At 46.0% G+C, this 13,592-nt stretch overlaps 1 protein-coding gene across 6 annotated transcripts in view; it reads right to left on the bottom strand.

The window, feature by feature from the left end:
* LOC138611397 (myomegalin-like) overlaps positions 1-13,592 on the bottom strand; it is a 42,656-nt gene that overhangs the window by 14,791 nt on the left and 14,273 nt on the right. For 5 of the 6 annotated variants that reach the window (XM_069684475.1, XM_069684476.1, XM_069684477.1 and 2 more), the window contains exons 1-15: positions 5,846-7,156; positions 4,328-4,465; positions 4,121-4,240; positions 3,949-4,041; positions 3,628-3,852; positions 3,369-3,527; positions 3,173-3,274; positions 2,433-2,570; positions 2,150-2,329; positions 1,729-1,923; positions 1,459-1,641; positions 1,271-1,387; positions 1,105-1,176; positions 891-997; positions 640-779 (exon numbers count right to left, since the gene is read on the bottom strand). In XM_069684475.1, coding sequence (XP_069540576.1) covers positions 640-779; positions 891-997; positions 1,105-1,176; positions 1,271-1,387; positions 1,459-1,641; positions 1,729-1,923; positions 2,150-2,329; positions 2,433-2,570; positions 3,173-3,274; positions 3,369-3,527; positions 3,628-3,852; positions 3,949-4,041; positions 4,121-4,240; positions 4,328-4,465; positions 5,846-7,156 — 3,280 coding nt within the window. Of the gene's footprint in view, positions 1-639; positions 780-890; positions 998-1,104; positions 1,177-1,270; positions 1,388-1,458; positions 1,642-1,728; positions 1,924-2,149; positions 2,330-2,432; positions 2,571-3,172; positions 3,275-3,368; positions 3,528-3,627; positions 3,853-3,948; positions 4,042-4,120; positions 4,241-4,327; positions 4,466-5,845; positions 7,157-11,755; positions 11,810-12,181; positions 12,339-12,423; positions 12,570-12,672; positions 12,797-13,592 lie in introns of those variants that run through there. The other variant, XM_069684480.1, reaches the window with a different exon arrangement.

Below are 13,592 nucleotides of genomic sequence, written 5' to 3'. Positions count from 1 at the left end.
AACTACTCGGCCATCTTTTTATTTTTGTGTCTTGGGCCTTGGGCCTTGGGCCTTGGTTAGTGTGCACATCCTGTTCACAAACAGATGATATAAAACACATGATGGATGGTGAGACGTTTCACTGTAAGGCATGAGCTCGAGCCTCTCCACAACACGGGACTTGACTGTGACAGTAAGGCTGGAAGAGTGACACCGGTGAGAGACAGTACACTGAAATGGCAATACAGAACAATCGCACTGCAAAGCAATACGCAGGCAGCTTCAATGAACAATATAAAAAAACATATTCACACAACACACACAAAATATATCAATAAATAAGACTCTGGTTGCACTTTGCCACTTCATACCACTGAGGTTAATCTCGACAGGCAGCTGCTACTGTGAGGAGTGCTTGTGCTTCCTGGACGAAGCTGTCTGAGACTGATGGTCAGATTTTCTTTTTTATTCACAATTAAATTCAAACAAAATTCACTTTAGGAACACAAGTTCTCCTAAATCTGACCATCAGAGGCTGCAGACAGCTCCGTCTCACATAAAGAGTGTCACATCAACAGTGCTGTGATTAGACTGAACATCACGGAGCGTTAGTAACAGTGCCCCCTGCAGCCCTGGAGGCTGGACCCTGCCCATCCCCACCTCCAAAATCAGGCTGCCTTTTAGCCGCCCGCTCCATCAGCAGGGCCATGTTTCGGGTCCTGGACAGCACCTCCTCCAGCTGTCTACGGAGCGCCTGAACTGAGTCCAGCTCAGTGTGGAGCGCCTGGATCTTCTCTGAGCTGAAGAGGAAGAAAGTGTTTTTAGATCAGACAAAAAAAAAAAACACTGCAACTTCCTGAAATCACAGGAAACCGGCCTTTCACAAGACCTGATGCAGCTGCCCCACCTACCTGTCACTCTTGGTGTGAACGTGTGCAAGGTTCTGGTATAATCTCTTCTCCCCCCGCAGGGCATCGTTCAGCTTGTTGTACTCTGACACAAGCTGCTCCAGCACACACTAGATCAGAGTGTAGGAGGAGACATAATAAATACTCATAATCATTCTGAAGCAGAACAAACAGCCGAATACTTTTCAGCTTGGCTGTGAAGGAAGCAAAAACCTACTTGAGGATCAGTGCTGTCCTCTCTCATGGCCTGCTGGTGAGACAAAGACAGACGCAGAGCAGAGAGCTCTGTCTGCAGGGAGAGAGCACAAAGATTTGACTTGTGTGTGGAAAAAAAACAAGCATTAGTTTATGCATGATCCACAGACGTGGGTCGACACACGTACCTGCGCCTCCCTCTCCTTCCTCAGCACCAGCTGCAACTCCTCCTGGACAGCCTTCATCTCCGCCTCACTCTCAGCGGAGGACGGCTGCATCACCTCCTCCTGCCCCTGCATCAGCTCCTGGTGATAAAGTTTACTGTCAGGATCAGGTGTGTCAGTGATAGATGAATTAGAAAAGTACAAACATGTACCTTGATGAAAGCTTCTTTCTCTTTGAGCAGACTGCGCAGACTCTCCGTCTCGCCTCCCATCTCTCTCTCTTTCTCCCGCTTCAGCCCGCACAGCTCCTGCTCCCTTAGTGACAGCTCCCTGCGCAGCTCCTGCAGCTGGCCCGTCTGCTCGCTGATCACAACGGAGAGCCTGTAGGAGTAGTCCTGAGGGAGAAAATTTAAAGAGGTTGAAGGCTTAGAAGTTTTTCTCTCCTGTTCTGCAACTGTTACCATGCCAGGTACACGTCCCACCTGCAGATACTGGTCCTTGGAGCTCAGAGTGTTGAGCATGTCTTGAACCTGTGCCTGGTGCTCGCTGGACTGGCGGCTGCGATCTGACAGCAGCTCCTCGAAGAGTTTCTCCTTCAGTGCCAGCCGAGCTTTCAACTCCTCTACAACCTCAGAGGGACCAGCATGAACTCTGGCAACGAGGGCGGCTGTCAGGTCCTGCACACACACACACACACAGAACAACACACACACAGAAAGGGCTGTGTCAGCACACCTGTTGTATTTGTGAAAGTAGAAACAAGTAGCACAGGTTTGTCTACGTGAACTGGTTTTTCACAAGCTTTTGAATTTTTCACAGCAAACAATACGAAGCTATACAATAAAGCCATTAACGTGTGTGTGTGTGTGTGTGTGTGTGTGTGTGTGTGTGTGTGTGAGTTACCTGCGTCTCCTGGCTGCGGGCCTGTAGAGCCGCCTGGAGCTGGTTGATGATGGTGTCTTTCTCTCTCAGAGTGTTTCTCTCCTTCTCCTCGCTCTGCTGCTTCAGCCACTGCAGGTTCCTGTAGGCCTCAGCTGCCTGCTCCAGCTCCAGCTCTTTACCGCGCACCAAGCCGTCCAGAGTCTGACAGTCAATAATAAATAAATATATAATACTTCTCAAGGGCGACCCTCTCATCTGGCCTTTCTACTCCCTGATATGTTTGTACTCTTTGTGGTCAGCGTACCGTAATGGTCTCCTCGTTGTTGGACAGGATGCAGCGCAGTCTCTCCAGGTCTCGCTCTTTCTCCCTGAGGGCCAGCTGGAGCCGCCTCACCTGCTCCTCGCGCTCCTCCACGCAGCGGAACTTGTCATCGATGGAGCGCTGCAGATGGCAGAAGGGGGGGGAAAAAATGACACTGCTGCTATTCTGGGCACTCTGAGCTGTGATATTCATCCTCACTGATATTCATCATGTTCTGTTAGAGTTCAGGTTGGTGGGAGCTTAAAATGAGCAGATGGGGAGTATTCAAAGCTCCTGATGCTAACAAACTAATTAAATTTAGCTGGGTATGAAAGGGACATTTTTGTTCCATTATCTGATTTTTAGGGTATTTTTATAAATAGGACACTGCACCACAATCAGGCAACCATTTTTTCCCCACTGCTGCATAGTTTTTGTAGGACTGCAAGAAGACAGTAAGGAGCGTTTTACCTTTGGTCTGTCCAGAACAATTTCACCTCAAGATTATTGAGTGTGTTGGTTGTGATTTTATGCTGACCAGCTGGTGTAGCAGGACTTTGCTATACTGTAACTGGCTTTTCTGACTGCTGGAAGATGCATGCTTAGCTCTTTCCTCATCTCTACTCCTCTGCACTGAGTGTGCAGGAAAGAGTGTCGCATAAATCGCACAGTATATGGCACAACGACACAATAATTTCTGTCCCCGCAGTGTTATTAAATGTGTGTGTGAGTGTGTGTTATACCTCCAGAGCTCTGTCTCTGTCCTTAATCCGCTCTTTGAGTTTCTCCAGCAGAGCATCTCTCGGTTTGGAGCTTCCTGCTGAGTCCAGCATCTCAGAGTACTCCTAAAGATAGATGGTTTAAAGACAGCATCAGATATGCGTGTATGTGTTATGTAACTCCTGACTGTATGAATGGATGTGTGAGTGTGTATGTCACCTGTAACTGTTGCTCCTTGTCCTGCAGAGAGCGTTGGAGCTGCGTGATGCTCCTCTCTTTCTCCTGCACCACGGTGTGCTTCTCCACTTCGCGCTCCTTCAGAGCCGCTTCTTTAGCCTGAAGCTCAGAGCGGGTTTTCTGAAGGGCGCTGCGCAGGTCCTGCAGGACAGAGACAGAGAGGTCACACATGCTGCATCGTTCATACTGCAAGAGTTCTTTTAAATGTTTGGTTCACTCACACATACGCAAACACACTGACCTGGTTGTGTTTCTCAGTGACCTCCCTGTGCTGCAGGACCTCCTGCATATCAGAGTTGAGTCGGTCCTTGAACCTCACCAGGTCATCTCCTTGTCTCTGGCTCTGTCTCAGGCTCCTCTGGCTGGCCTCCAGCTCCAGGCCAAGGGAGAACAGGGAGCTCTGCACCCCCACCAGCTCGCCCTGCAGCTGGGCGAGTGTTAAGGACTCACTGGCCCCCTCTGGAGCCTAGAAAGAGGGACCAAAGACCAAGGTGAGCATAGTCACCAAGCTGGGACAAGATTTCTTACCATTACTAAAAAGGATCCAGGAACCAAGTCTCACCTTGCATTGAGAGAGCTGGTTGCGGTGGGCCATCTCTCTCAGCTTACACAGCGTGGTGTTCTGCCCTTCAATCAGCTGGTACAGGTCCTGGGCCTTTAAGCAGGATAAATCATTAGTATGAGCACCTCTTAAAACGCTTTTCATCTACTACTTCATGTACAAAAGCACTCACCTCACTGTCTTTGGTGCTGATGGACTCTGTGAGACCCTGAATGGTTCTTTCTTGACTCTGAGCCGCCTGGCGGATTGAACGCAGCTCACACTCCATCTCGTTCAGCTTCTCCTGCAGCTTCTGTGACACGGACACGAGTATCACACTCATCAGATGTGCATCTTTCAAACATATCCAACTGTAATGAGCCGTTTTAATGTGCCGTACCATATTGTTGGCCTCGCTCTCGTGGATCTTGGCCTGCAGGGACTGGACCTGGAGCTGGGCCTTCTGCAGCTCGCTGACACACTGACCAGCCGCGCACTCGTACTGGTTCAGCTGACTCTGCTGCTCCTCCACGAGGCTCTGTAACGAAGAGAATAACAGTTTCAAGCTATAAAACAACTCGGGGAACAAATCCAGCTGCTGAATTATTTGTGAAGAAGAGATTTAGTTTGTTTCAAGTTCATGAAAAATACAGAAGCAGCAGGATGTGTGACTCTCAGTGTGGATTGTGTAATATGTGTTCAACATTTAGATACTCTGCTCATTCATGTGTGTACTTTGTAAAAACCTGCGAGAGGGAGAGAGAGCCCCTGGAGTGGTGTGAGACTGTCTGCATGCATGAGTTAGCACGAGTGAGTGTGTTCAGAGTGCTCGGAGTCACTATTATCTTTACATAACCAGCGTACAAATGCTTCGGACTCTCACTTACTAGAGGAAGAACGTCATTACAATAAGCTGATTTATACTTTCATTCGCCAAGATCTATTTGTGGTTTAATGCAGCTGAGGTTCATTTAAATTTAGACGTGTCGTTTTAGAATAGAAATGATTAAATTATCATATTGTTAAATAGCATCATTGTGTTAGCCAACCAGTGTGGAGATGACAGAGTGGTCCGACATTGCGTGGATCTCTTAGCCTCAAGGGCTCTGAGTGAAAATAGGCCAATAGTGGAGCCACTCTGTCTTAATGTCTCCTCACATCTAACCTACTTCAGTCCACAGCCCGAGCTCACACACTTCTATTCCTTCAGAAACTATCATGGAGGATTATTGTCTTTAGAGGGAGAGATTTGAATTTTGTGCACGCACAAACAAAGAAGCAAACTTCAGCAGAAAGTCCTGAGCGTCAGCAAGCAAGTTTGAAACTGGAAAAACTGGGAGACTCATCTCTCTGCAGGCTGCGTTCAAGAACCTCAAGTGTCAATCTAAAACTATTTAATAATATAAGCAATAAATATGACATTCTTTAGATATTTACAGTCACTTAATCGTTAAAAAAAAACTGCTCTCCTTTCACTATATGTGGACTGCCCTATTGACATGACTACTGACCTCTCACTCTCACACACTCACCAGGTAATTAGGCCATGTCCTGTGTCACAGCTTACCTACACACCTGACTGCTCATGTAATGCGTTCCCACACATAGACAATTATCCCCTCCACACACACAAACACACACACACACAATGAGCACTGGAGCTGAAATCCTCCTGGGTAAAAGCGTGTAGGAGATGCTGTAGGCAGGATTTAAGTGACTGACAGCGGGATTATGGGGCTAATTACGCTCAAAAGCGGTGAGAATAATCGTTTTGTGGGCAGGCTGCTCTGTTTGTCAGCCATATATCAAAGCCTGTCGGGGTTGTTCTCTTATTGGGCTGCAGAAACTGAAAATGTGCCTCCATAGGCAAAAAAACCCTCACATCAGCACCCTCATCGTCCTCTTGAAGGTTTTATACCTGATGAGGACGTGGGCGAGGATACTCTTTGTACAAATCTTCCATTAAATCCTCCATTTCTGCCAAGTTCAGATCCGTATCAAGCAGCCGGATCAAAGGGGTCTCCAGCTCAGGTGTTGGCAGGTGGTTGTCTCGTTCACCATCTGGAGTTCCATAAGAGAGTCCGAGAACAGGATCAGGGAAGCTCAGCCTCGGGCCTCCGTTAGAGGAGCTCCGTCTGAGCAGCACGGGCAGCCTGCTCCCCTTACAGCTCTGGACAGGTCTGTAGACGGTGTAGCTCTGCAGCAAACAGAGAGCCAGAGAGAGGCTGGGTCCAGGTGAGGCCGGGCCATGTGGGACTCCCATGTGCTCCTCAGACAGAGAGTCATATAACCGATCGTCTATCGGGTCCCTCGGGGAGCAGAGCAGCCCATCTGTTATGGCTCCAGGCTGAATGTATTCCTCAGTTGTCTCTAAGGATGCTATCGAGGGGCTGGAGCTGGCTCGTCCGGCCAGGGTGCGATCGCTGTCGGAAGTCCTCGAAGGGTCCTGAGAACCAGGGACCAGAGTCAGAGAGGAGGGGGCTTCTTCTGGATCCTCCACATGTTTTCTCTCTCCTGCTCCTCCAGTCACACTCCCTCCGATAAGACTGGCTGAATATCTGGTCGATGGCCCGCAGGAAATACTGCGTGCCAGCTTCCTGGGCACCTTACACACAGCTTCATAGTCCGAGTCCGCCACCCGCCAGTGGGAACATCCCCGACACCTCCTGGGGGTGCTGGTAATACATCGATGTGAGCCTGCAGTTGTGACCTCTGACCCCGGACCTGCAGCACACTGAGGGTGGTGGTGCTGACAGTCCAGGCTGTCCTCAGCCCAGGACTCATACAAAGAGTAGACCAGGTCGTCCTGAAGCAGGGCGCAGTACTTTGCATGAGTCAGACCTGAAATATCCACCATCCCGTCTCCTGGTCCCTCATTACCCCCCGTTAATGTCACGGCACCCTCCTCTGAATTAGTTTTCCGGTAGAGACCTCCGATGCACTGCCTCAGCCGGTGTTTCTCCTGCAGGAGCCGCTGGAGCCTCTCGATGGACAGGGCTTCAACACGGGCGATCACTGTGTCGAAGCGGTACATGCGGTCCAGCATGAATGTGCACTTGGAGCAGGCGAACTCTCCTCTGCCGTCCCGGGCCAGCTCTCGCCCGAGGGCGTGAGACAGCAGCACCTGCAAGTTGAGTTTGGAGGTGGGATGGAAGATCCATCGCCGCTGGTTCCCACAGAGCTCCCGTCCACAGATGCGACACGTCTCCTTCATCTTGAGATCAAGCATTCCACAGGCTTATAGTTATCGAGGAATGGGGATATACTAATAAGTCTATCAAGAGGATTCCTGGATCCTTGATATGAATTTATCCAATGTAAATACAAAAGAGCATAAGGTTCAAGCTGCATCCGGGTAAACACATGCTGTTAAAGCACAAATAAAGGATTTTTTAAAAATGGTGTAAAGCTCCTCATGAGATCAGTCCTGGCAATGGCATCAAATTCAATGGCTTAAAAAAGATGAGGTAGAAAAGAAGAAATTGCCCAAGCTGTAGAGAGCGGCTGCCTATGTGGTTCTTGGCAGGTCCGATGATAATGAGGCAAAAAACAGATTAATAGATATTGTGATCTCAAATGAGCCAAAGGTCTTCATTCATTTGCCAGAAGTGCAGGTGCATCGGGAATATGGCGCACACTCCCAGACAGCAGTCACGTAAACGTCTCATCAATCAGATGCAGTATTTGTCTTTCTTCCGTCCTCACTCTGTCACCAAACCGTTGTTTCGTATTTCCCAATAGCACAACACGCGCCTCTGCACCATCAGTCGGCAACGGACACTCAAGCCGCACCGCGATCCATCAGGTCTGTCCCGACCGGGGAAAAGGTAATTATCCGCTGTCCTTTACACGGACACAGAGCAGTAACAGGCGTCCTGAGACAGTCCTCTAAGTCTTTACCCGGTGTCTGTGTCCGGAGGAGGGAGCCTTCATTCATTTCAGAGCCGTTACCGACAGACAGAGAGGGACACACGCGCTCACCGGGCTCGGTCCTTCGTGCGGAGATCCTCCGGGTTGATAACGCTGTGGCTGCCTGAAACAGACCTGCAGCGGTGGAGCGAACCATTAAGAGGATGCGGGGGGTGGAGGAGCCCGGTGCAGTCACACAGAGATGCACACACGATTTAGTTCCGCTATTATTCCGATAAGAAAAGGACATTTTAATTTAGAATTCTATTTTTAATGTAAATCCAGCTAATGTTTTAGCTGTATTTGAGGTTTGGCGGCAAAGAGAGAGATAGACGCTCCCCTGGGAGTCTTGAACTTCCTCCTGCCCCGTTTACTTAGCTCTGTTCGCCTGACTGAACAGGTGAAATGCTCAGTAGCACGGTAACATTAGTGACGCTCTGTAAAATTAATAAAACTGAAAGAGAGAAAGATCCTATTGTATTCTACTTTGTTTAGGCTATTCTATTTTTTAAGGGCATGGACATAAAATACAGTATAAGCTTTACGATGTAAGTCTATGTATAGCCTAATTATTTCTGTGATAATTGGCTATATTATATAGCCTAATAAATTACAAAATAATAATTCAGTCCAGAGTTTACACATTAGTACACGATATGCACTGTGCACACAGCTGTATGTGAGGAGATGAGAGATTTATAATATCATATTCCATTCTATATTAAATAAATACTAATATACAGCTCAACATTAGCTCTACAGTAGTAATTATGCTGTAGAGCCACTTCGCACTCACAGACACACTGCCTGAAGGTTGACTAGAACCAGTTACTGTTCAGCACAACATCAAACTGCACAGTTATGAAACAAACTATGCAAACTGAAACTTTTGTTGCACAAGTTGAATTTTAGTATTCACTTTTTCTGCAATAATCTCCAAAATTGTGTGAATGGAGTATGTAACTAGAAAATCATTAATTTACTACCTTCACTTCTAAATTAGAGCCCAGAAATAAAATCCATCATATTCTTCTTCAATTTCTTCTCATGTCTCCTGACTGACCTTAAGTCATTTTTTACTCAGTTTTTCAGGCGTGAGGCTCTGCAGAGTCGAGTCAAAAGGATGTTTTTTCTGCTACACACACAATGATCAATGAGCAATAAAGGCGGTTACCAAGACAACACACATGTACAGCAGTTAAAGATGGCTGCCGTGTGGTGAGGAAACTACTGCCTGAGGTTGCACATGAAAAGAGGTCAGTGTCGTACTGTAAGCATGAAAGAGACATACATGGTTTTTTCTGTCTTGGACAGTTGTTGTTCAATAGGCTTTTTAACAAAATAAAGCATACTTATACTATCAATAAATGTATTGTATTGTAAACTATGATATATAACATGTCTAAAGAATTATAATTAATTATACTGCTGTGGTGGTTTAATGCTCCTCATCAGATTAGTGTTACATGCACCAAAATATATTTTTCATACAGGATTAGTGTTATTTGTATTTCCTGTTGCCATGGTGCAGGTATTTCAACAATGATTTGACTGTGATGTTCAAACAAACAGGCCTTTCTCATACATTTCACTGCGTCAGTTCTTCTCTGCAGTGACCAGAATTTTGTTTTTCCCGAGGGTGCACAAACAGATGGTCACGCGGTCACGCTGAGACTTCCCTGTCGACTGCATATATACTTTCATCCGCACAGTAATTCTGTTTTTTCGTAACAGAGTGCAGATCCTGTCCATCTTTAAGGCGTAAGCCAGAGTTGTGTGACCTTGTGTCTGCTTCAAGAAGTACAAACAAATGTCAAAAAGCATGATCAATTAAGAGTGAACAAAATGCAACAAATTCTCCTTGAAAGAAAAAGCCTGGAAATATAAGTGCTAAGAGGTTTCAGATGACATTTCTTCCTCTCTCCAGACATCCCACAGATATGATCTAAATGTCTGTGGTGTCTGGGGGACTAATTAAGACTCATATGGCGTGTGTCTGTCTGAAACAACACAACCTGATATCAGTGTCGGGGGCGCTGAGCTCTCAAAGGTCACTCTGACCTATCGACCACCCTGCTGAAATCAGACCTGCTAAACTGCTAACCAATGAGATGCCTGCATGCACACACGCACACATGGAAGAAGGCACCTCATAGGAAAACACAAGCACACACAGAAAGATCCTCACATGATCTCTTTTGATCTCTGTGAGTTGATGCAACTGTAGCTGCAGAGCTGCTTTTGTTCCTGTTTTGGAGCTTAAATTGCTAAAAAAAAAAACAAGAAAAAAACTACAGAATACAACAGGTATTAAGTTGTTAAGTAGTGTTAACGCTCTTGTGAGGAGTTGGTTATGAAGCAGACTGAATTTGCTAATGCTGCCTCCATATGAGCTACAAAAGCAAACAAAACCATCAGCAATAAGATCGATTGTATTATTATGCCTTATTATGCCTGTAACAACTGCCTTTTTTCTATGTTTTCCATGGCTAAGATTCACAGCAAGTGATATGTTTGAATGTTAAAAGAAAGCAGGGTGAAAGAGTTAGGCGGTGCAACTTTGTCCACAGGGGTCGCCAAAATCAACACACACCACAAGTTCCTCATTGGACATTTAAAACATACGTTTCATAATACATTAAGTATTGTCATTCATGTCATTTGTTTAATTCTACATTTTGTCTCACATTTGTGTGCGCCACCAACAAACAACTGTCACTTCCCTCTACTTTTGCAAAATCAGATGTTCTCTGCATTCACCCAGGAATCTGCATTTCAACACACTAAAAAAACAATCTCTCCTTTTGCACTCATATTGAGGTCTTTACTCAGAAAGAAACATGGCATCACATCTAAATTATGCTTCTCATACTGTAAAACTCTGACCAACTGTTGCCTTAGAAACTAAATGTTTCCTACTTACAGCTTGAAATCTGAGCAGAGAGCCTGGATGACTACTACATTTGCATCCTTTAACCACAACTGATTTACAAGTTAAAACGCTGGCATAGATACCTTGAAAACAAAGCCCTTCTTGTGAGAAACTCACAGCAACAAATGTTTGCAACAAACACAGCGACGCATTCAGACAAATATTAAGAAGCAACACATCACAGCAAGAAAAGGATGAGTAATAAGGCTAACTATGGCTGCGGTTATTAGCTTGCAGAGCAATACATTGAGCTACAAATGTTAAAGATTGTCTCTGAGTAGGAGGAGCTGACATCATATAAGTGCCCCCTCCATTCGTTGTTAAATTATGTATCAGGAGGAAATGTGTCCTTGGGGGTTTGAGTGCAGCTAAAGCCTGTAAATGTAATGAGATTCTGGCACTTTATGTGATGAGATAAACCGTCTGTAAGATGGACTTTCTCTGGAGGCCTCACATGATGCTGCATGTATTACTGTAATAAGCTTTTTTCTTTTTGTTCCTCGTCTCTGCTTGTGTGTTTTAGAGGAAAGGTCACATACACTTATCTAATGTGTTGGCCAATCAGACTGGAATGAGCCAATTTTAATGACATTCAGGGTCAGATTGCAAAAAGACGAGCAAAGTTTCAGCTCATTTTTTCTTTTTTACCTACTTGTGCCTTTTTTTGCTTAGATAGTTAACAGTTAGTTCTTACAGCTATGGTGCAATAATGCTGCTGTTCTTGTATTACAGAGGCAACCTGTGTTTATTTAATCATGTTGATTTTGGCACAAACATTCCGCAGAGAGAGAGACTGGATTTTGGTGATATTTTGGGCACTTTTCACAAACTGCAGTTGTCAGCTCTTGTGTTAAAATGCTATGTGTCACTCCTCCATAAGGAGGCAGAGTCTGTCTGAGATTAAACAGTGAAAATGTTAATCCTGCTCTGACACTTAGTGGAGAACTCTAAAATTACATGTTAAGTTATTTGCAGAGCTTCACATACCTGCATCTCCTGTTCGATGCGCAGCCTCTCTTGACCCAGTTCCTCCTGATAGTACTGTAAAAGAGGAGACAGACTATAATCAGACTATTACGTACATTGTGAAGATTCAGGGAACGCATACAGAAGCAGGGAAGTTATAAAATGACTGTAATTTCAAACATGTGCACCTGCAGTGTTTGTGTGTTTGTTTTAGAGGTCTGTGAATGAAAATAGCTCTGTGACCTACATGAATAGCTGTTAAAAAGAGGTTTAGGAATGTCACACATGCTGCTTCAGGAGCCTCTTTCAGGAATAGTCTGACCAGAGGAGACACGGTGGTCCAGAGGAATGCAGAAATATTAGAAGGCTGGTATAAACTGTTCAGGGTTTGCCTGCAGCTTTGTACCTATGAGGATGTTTTTACGCTCGCTGTGATTGTATATGTACCTCCACATCCTTGTCCTTCTGCAGCAGAGACGAAGACAGCTCCTGAACCTGTCCCTCCAGCTCGCCCACCCTCAGAGTAAGAGTCGTCTTCTCTCCGCTCAGCTCTGTGATGAGCACATCCTTGGAGCGCAGCTCTTTAGTCAGCTCCTCTATTAACCTGAGCGCAGACAGAGATATCATCAGTGATAAAGAAAGGTGGATGTGGTTGTTTGATATTGATGCAGGTGGAGGAGATGCGGCACCTGTCTTTGTTGGTGTTGGAAGGGGACAGGATGCTGGGAGGCCTCTCGTCCTCGGGGATCTCCTCCATAGGGGTGTCAAGGGAGAGGAGGGAGGCATGGGAGTGCGAGGCCATCCGCTCTGCCTCGCTGCGTGCTAGCTGGGCCTCCTGGGTACACACACGCGCACACACATATATAGAAACAGTAATGATTTGTGAAGCTAAGGCACCAGTGTGTCACTTTAACAGCTGAAGATGAGAGCAAACGAACCTCCTGCAGGAGCTGAATCTTGGTCTCAAGCACTTGCTCCATGTGATCGATTTCCTGTTGTCGCTCCTGGCAACGTCTCTGCAGCTCTGCCTCATTGTGATTGGTCAAGCTCTCCGCTGTTGTGCTGTTCAACACAGAAGAAAGTCAGTCAGAGTTGATCACCGCAACAAAATCATCTCAGATTATCCAACCACAGAAATGAAATCAGAGGGGACACCATGATGTCATCACTTTCCTGTCTGCCTCGGTGCTCATGGGATACCCAACACCCCTCCACTTATAGCAGAGATTAAGTAAGCTGCCCCGCCCATGGTGCAGGCTTTTACTGTCAACACGTATTCTTGCAGGCGTGATGTTCACACTGTGTGAAAGTGGTGAAAGGCCTGATGTAGATAAAGCAAAGGGAGCAATCTTTTTCTCTTGACAGTAACCTGGACTTTGATAATAACGGGGTTTTATAGATGTGAAGGTTAACTACATCCTGTTTCCCCTCCTACCATGATGTAAGTGCTCCCTCACACATTAAGACCCCATCTGTGCACTGAGCATCTGTCTATCTCACTTATTCAGTCGACAACACTATCCCAGAATTTGTGCTCCCAGAATGGCACACGCCACTGTGTCGCCAGCAGCCCGGTCCTGGACCCTCCTTACATACGTTTTTAACTCTGTCCGCCACATGCAACAGCTCAAATAACTGGGATATTTTGAACCAGTCTGAGAAATGCAAACGTCTGAGTCACAGACAAATGTCCTTCATGTGCAGCAGGAAAGACCTTCATCTCTAAGTGCTGGCCTTTCTACAAGAAGCAGGGAGAGAGATGGTTCAGTTTTCTTAGTCTTTCAACGACAAACAATTTAAAGATGTAATCTTTTAATTTAAATAAATGTCTGTTTAGTCACTATATATCACCGAATGG

The sequence above is a fragment of the Semicossyphus pulcher genome, unplaced genomic scaffold (genome assembly GCF_022749685.1).
Source record: "Semicossyphus pulcher isolate SPU_LCO1_2020_fin unplaced genomic scaffold, fSemPul1.0.p SCAF_7, whole genome shotgun sequence".
In the NCBI taxonomy this organism is placed as follows: Eukaryota; Metazoa; Chordata; class Actinopteri; order Labriformes; family Labridae; genus Semicossyphus; species Semicossyphus pulcher.
This window is presented reverse-complemented; position numbering and strand designations above follow the sequence as displayed.